Source organism: Erithacus rubecula (assembly GCF_903797595.1).
Source record: "Erithacus rubecula genome assembly, contig: scaffold_674_arrow_ctg1, whole genome shotgun sequence".
In the NCBI taxonomy this organism is placed as follows: Eukaryota; Metazoa; Chordata; class Aves; order Passeriformes; family Muscicapidae; genus Erithacus; species Erithacus rubecula.
In genome coordinates, this window is record NW_027635665.1 from 45,802 (window position 1) to 52,053 (window position 6,252).

General features: G+C 50.0%; 1 protein-coding gene across 1 annotated transcript; it reads right to left on the reverse strand.

Moving 5' to 3' along the window:
• Positions 1 to 706: 706 nt before the first annotated feature.
• LOC306816573 (uncharacterized protein) lies at positions 707 to 3,903 on the reverse strand (the record flags this gene model as incomplete). Its single annotated transcript, XM_079333002.1, has 4 exons — positions 707 to 717; positions 1,467 to 1,590; positions 2,624 to 2,802; positions 3,048 to 3,903. The coding sequence occupies 4 exons, from the start codon at positions 3,901 to 3,903 to the stop codon at positions 707 to 709; spliced, it is 1,170 nt and encodes a 389-aa protein (XP_079189128.1).
• Positions 3,904 to 6,252: the final 2,349 nt, after the last annotated feature.

Below are 6,252 nucleotides of genomic sequence, written 5' to 3' on the forward strand. Positions count from 1 at the left end.
GGTCACCGTCCCTTCAGTGCCAGCGCCCCCTCAGCCCCTCAGCCCCTCAGTCTCACCGTCCCTCAGCAGCTCCTCAGGGGACTCTGCCTGGGGCCAGCGGCAGCTGCCACCGCTCCAGGGACACCCGGGGCTGGAACTGCTGCTCCGCCCGGCCCGGCCCCAGCTCGGACCAGCACAGCAACAGGGGACAGAGGACACAGGGGAAAAACAAGAGATTAAGAAGGATCCGTGGAGGGAAAGAGGTAGAGAAGGACTGCAGGTAAATGGATATCCATCTTTGTAATTAAACTCCCAGATATAAATATAACTATGCCTATTTATAAACTCAACTATATTTACGTAAATGTAACTATACACATGTATAAACACATCTAGGCATATCTATAATTTAACATAAAATGAAATAATTATGTACATCTAGAACTATACATAAACTATGCAGATCTCTTAACACAACTATATAAATGGATAGACATAACTATAGGCATACAAATAACCTATATAAATCTATAATTATAATTATATAGACATAACTATAGACATACAAATAAACCTATATAAATCTATAAATATAATTATATAGATAAATATAACTATACAGATCTATAAATATGACTGTTGACAGAGGGATTTCACCTGCCTGATGGTCGCAGGTCCTCCCTCTGTCTATTCCAGCCACACAGGGCAGCCCTCCTGGAGAAGTCGATCAGATGGGATCTGGGAAGCAAAGGGAACACTTGGTCACTCTTGGCCCTTGTGCACATTTCCCTTGGGCACCAACTGTCCTTCTGTCAGGGACTGTTCAAGATGCTCTGAAAGGCAGACTCTCACTTGGAATTTGAAACGTGATCTTTAGAGAACAGGGTCCCCTCTAAATGTTCAAAATGGTGTCAAGCATTAAAATATCTTGATAAAGTCTCAGCGGTCGCAGTGTAAATGGCACCCATGAGAGCTTGAAACACAGACTGTCCCTGCTCCCTCAGAGAAGCCCAGCCTTGTTCTTTCTCTGTGCTGACAGAGAGACCTTAGGTCTCACTAATCTGGAGTCATTCGGGTTTCTCCTTTTGTTACTGGATTTTTGATTTTCAGCACACTGCTACTACATTTAGTCAGTGATTTGGACTTCCACTCTGATTTTCTGCTTTTTTTTTTTTTTTCCTCTGTGTCCTTCATGAGCCACTCAGTCTGGCCTCCCCTGTAAACTTGCAGCAAACTTGACCACGGACCTCAGCAGAAAACTGGGACACCAGACATGGTGACACAGCTCCCACAAGGACAGCTTTATTCCCTGCTCTCTTGCCACAATACAGAATATTTGTCAATGCACGATCTGAACTAAAAGCACCAGGAAGCACCAACTCTGCAGACAAGAACTCAACTCTTCTGATCTCCCTTTCTGCCACAGGCAGGCTCAGAGCAGCTCAGAGCAGCACAACACTCTAAACCAATGGGGGCTCTCTCCTTACCAGGCTCCTCACGCTCTGGGGAACTGTTCCCACAGCTCTCGGTGCCACATGAAGCTGCTGCTGCTGCTGCTGCCCTGTTCAGATCCCCCTCTCCTGAAGACTCAGGGGCAACATTAACATTCCCCTTGAAAGAAAAACAGAAAGAAAGAAATCCAAAGATCACTCACTACTTTCTTGGAATAGTATCAGGGATACAGGAACTCTCCTTCTCCACTCCCAGGGAACGTGGGGCACAGGGGGGGAACACTGCCCACACAGTTCACATGACAAGCATTTTAAACTCAGCATTTGGGTGGCCAAGATGAAACTGAATGTTGTACAAAATGTCCCTTGAGGCAAAATGCAGAAAACCAGAAGACACCAAGTGAGAGGACGTGCCCTCACATTCTCACCCTTGTTCATCCCACGAGCTGCAAGAAATCAGCCAGCAGAAAGCCAGGGGCCCTCCTTGTTGACAACACGGCTGTCAGCAAGGGCAGAGCTCGCTCCCAGCACTGCCCAGGGCTCTGTGCTGCAAACCCACATGAAAAGCACACATCTCATTTCTGCCTGGCAATCTCACCACCCCCACCCAGCCGCTCACAACAATCCATCACCAGGTGGTGCCTTTTTGGATCAATGCTGCTGCCCTATATGTATGACCCAGGCAAATATTTAGGCACCTAGGATATTTCCAGGATCACATTTTCCAGTACAAAAAAATTTGTAAATTTGAAAGGTAAAACAAAAATCCCAACCCATCTCTTTGGCAACAGCCCGTCAATCAGAATCCTAAAGATTCTAAAGATGATTCAGAGCCTGCAATGTTTCCTTTTAGTATGGAATAAAATGCTCTTGAAAGCTACTATGTGTGAGTTTACAGAAGACAAAAGACATCCCACTTGAGAATAAAATATTAGAAAATACAAAGAATCCCACTCCCCACCTTGAGCCTGCCCTTCCTCATTCATGAATGTACCGTAGCCAGTGGGGTCAGCACACCAATAAAAAGACAGGCATTTTCATCCCTATTCTTTTAGAGGTCTTATTTTACCAAAAATAATTAGATAACTCTGTAACAATGACAGAAATTAATTTCAAGAAGCCTTTGCTTCTCACCACGTAACGGTTCTAAAGCTCTCAGTCCAGCCTCTTTTATTCCCATCCAATGGTGTTACCTGAGCGGAGGGAGACCTTTGAGGCAGGGATCTCCTGATCTCTCGAATCCATTTTTCTATTTCAAGTGCTAGCTGTGATTCCTCTTCCGCAGCAGCATTCCATGCTGAGCTGGAGACCGTCGATGCTGCACAACCAGCACTACCAGATGGAACATTGGGGGCTGAAGTGCTCGGTGTGGCTGCAGGAATCCAAACACATTGGTCAGGCTCCACAAGGAGACACAGAGCTCTATTGCTGCCTTGGATCAACCATCCCAGGAAGCACACAGGAAAACCAGGCAAAGAAGCTTTTGGCCTTCCAGGTCCCTCTTCCTAGTAGACTTGAGAATTTGTGTCTCATAATGACAGAGCATTGTGGAAAAATACTTCAAGCGGTCACTTTTCGTGACATTATGGAAAAGCAAGGCTAGAACTCTTTTCCCACCTGGCGAGTCAGAGCCTGGGGGCTGCTGCTCCCTGTGGAGCTGCTGCAAGCTGCAGGGCTGGATGCCGAGCACCTCCCGGTCGGCCGGAGGCAGCTGCTCCCCGTAGAGCTCCTGCAAGCGGCTGGGGGCCCCTTCCCGCCCGAGCGGCAGCGGCCGCTCCCCGCCGAGCCCGAGCAGGTGGCACGGCGGGATCCGGAGCAGCTCCCGCTCGGCGGGCAGCGGCCGCTCCCCGTAGAGCTCCTGCAAGCGGCTCTGCCCCTCCCGCCCGTGCGGCAGCGGCCGCTCCCTGTGCAGCAGGTGGAAGCCGCAGGGCGGGCGCCGGACGAGCAGCGGCCGCTCCCCGGGGCGCTGCTGGAAGGGGCCGGGCCGGGGGCTGCGCAGCTCCCGCCCGTGCGGCAGCGGCCGCGCCCTGGGCAGCTGCTGGGAGCCGCGGGCCGGGCGCCTGCGCCCCTCCCGCCCCGCCGCCGGCCGCTGCCTGCTGGCCGCGCTCCGGCGCTGCAGGCGCAGCAGCAGCTCGGGGCGGTCGCGGCGAAAGCAGGGGTTGGTGTAGTGCAGCCAGGCCCCGGCATCGCCCGCACGGCTGAGCCGAGCCAGCCCGGCACCTTGCGGAAGCCGTAGCGGTACAGCTGGCGCACGAAGCTGCGGAACTGCGTGGCCCTGAAGGTGCGCGGGGCCGGAGCCCGGGGGCCTGCCCGGCTGAGCAGCTCCCGCTCCGAGCAGGGAGCGGTCGATGAGCAGCCCCCGGGCCCGGCTGTCCCAGCGCACGGAGCGGACGCGGGGGCCGTTCGCCAGGCGCCACAGCTTGGCGGGGAAGGTGCCGGCCTTGAGGCCGGCGGGCAGCGGCAGCTCCGCCATCGCGCCGGTCGCCGACTGTCGCCACAACGGCCGCGGCTGCGGGCGGCGGCGCGGCCTGAGGGGGGCGCTGCGCTCGGCCCCGCTCGCGGCCCCGCGCGGGCCGGGCCTCGGCGGCACGAGCGCGGCAGAGCCGGGGCTGCGGGCCCAGCGCGGGCGGGGCGGGGCCGGGGCTGGCCGGGAGCGCGGGGCCGCTGCAAACCCTGCCCTGCTCCCATTCCCGCAGCCATCCCTGCGCCTCGGCTTGCGGCGTCACCCCAAAGCATCAAGGCCAGCGCGGGAACTTTCCGAAAGGGCTCGGAACTGAGGAATCCCGTGGGAAACTCTTCCTCTCTGTCCAGTGAAAGTGAAATCGCTCCGTGTTCTGCAGAGCTGAAGGGAGGAAAAAGATGTTCCATTGGGTAGCTTCACTATTTTGATGGGGTTGCAAACAGAGTTCCCCGCTTGAAAGCAGATAAGGTCAAATGGGAGAAGAGGAAATGAAAAGAGAGAATTGAAGACATTCTTTTTTTTCACTTTTCCTGCCAAATGTCTGGTTCTTTCTCGCTGTCTCTGCCTGTCTTCAGCAGATTTCACACATTTCTCTTTCTTTGGAGATAGAAGCAGCAACAGGAAGGGGCAGCAATTTTGTCAGCATTTTCATCCAAGCTAAACTCCTGCCACCTTGAAGGATGTTATTTTACCTAATGGATTAATGGCTTACAGTGATAGTGAACTCACACTGCTGTCTTCATCAAGAGGTTTTGCATTCTTCTTTCCTCAGTAATACTTTATTCTCTTTTTTTCCACAATCAGGGCAGAGTTACAATGTGAAATCCCTCCCAGAACCACGTCATATGTGTGGAAACCAGCAAAGGTGATCTTGCAATGCTCTGCTTAGTGTCACTTGTTCTTTTTATTTTAAATTGTCTCTTGAACTGGAAACAGTTTCCAAAGCAGGAAAAAATAGATCTATTTCTTCCATCTCTTTTGATTCCTGCCCCTTTTTAATATTTTTACCTGGTTTAAGCGTGAGGGCTCATGTGAGTATATTTATTGTTATGGCAGAAGCTCACCCCACACACCCCGTGGATATTTCCCTTGCATCCAGCTTGTCCTGAGTTCTGGCTGACGCTGCCTCCTCTTGCCTCCTTCCAGGTCCCTTTGTGAGCAGCCCAGCCCTGTCCCTTCACTCACTGCCCTGTGGGTGACGTGCTGACACAAGGATTGTTGGTCTCATCACATTCTGGAGCAGTCTTTTGGAGTGAGTGTTTCCAAGATTCCCTGTCACCTTTTCCTCTGTGTGCTGGCTTTCTCAGCAAAACCAAAACCCACTACCTAGAAAATCTCTTCCCATTTCATCTTAAACAGCTTAAAACAGAACCTGAAACAGAAATGCTGTGCCTCAGTGGGATGGTGTTTGTCTTTCTTTAAAGACAGTGTGAGAAACCTCACCGAAATTATCCCAGACACTGAATTACAACAAAATTTGTAATGAATAGGCCAAAAGGAGAAGACAGGAGTTCAGAAAAGAAGGGACATCTTTCTCCATGTTTCCTGACCCTTATTTGCCTCATGTCTGTCTATTGCTGCTTCATCAAGAAAAGCCTTTTTTAAGGGCTCCTTTGTAATCTCTGTGAGTCATGAGACACACAGGAATACTGGCCCTGTGTCCTACTGGAGATGAGGAAGCAGCTGGTTGAAATGTGGATTGTCCATTGGAATGTTTAGTCAAAGCTGTGGTACAGTTATGGTTACATTGACTTTTCCACAGTACTCTGGGGCTAAGAATGAGAAATTACTATTGGCTGTGTTTTAAGGAAGCTGAAACTTAAGAAGAAATGTGCTTATCTTGTGTCTGGCAGCATGACTCTTCCCTAACTTTCTATGGTACTGGTAAAATTTAATGTCATTACAAACACCACAAGGTAAATAAGGATATTGCATTTCAGTGTATGGACCAACAGTTGGTTAAAATATGAACAACAGAAAAGGGTTTTAATCTAATTTTGATGAAGGAAGATCCTAAAATTGTGGTTATATGGTTTTAGATTAAGATTTTTTTTCTAAGAATGACTTCTTTCCGTTTAAAAAAGGAATTTGTAAAGACCAGAACTCAATGCACAGGCTTGATCACTTGAAGCACTATTGTTTTGTATCTTTCTTTTTTTTCCTAACATGGCATTGTAACTTTTGAATCACAATTGTTACACTTTGTAAATGCAATCTCCGTGTTTTTCCTGCTGGTAAATACTTAGCAGTTATAAGTTGAAAGAACATAGAGGTTTGAAAGTGAAATATGCTTTACTGGGCATATATTTTTCTCACTTAGTCTCCTGGCTACATTCAAGGGGCAACATTAAACCACTTTAT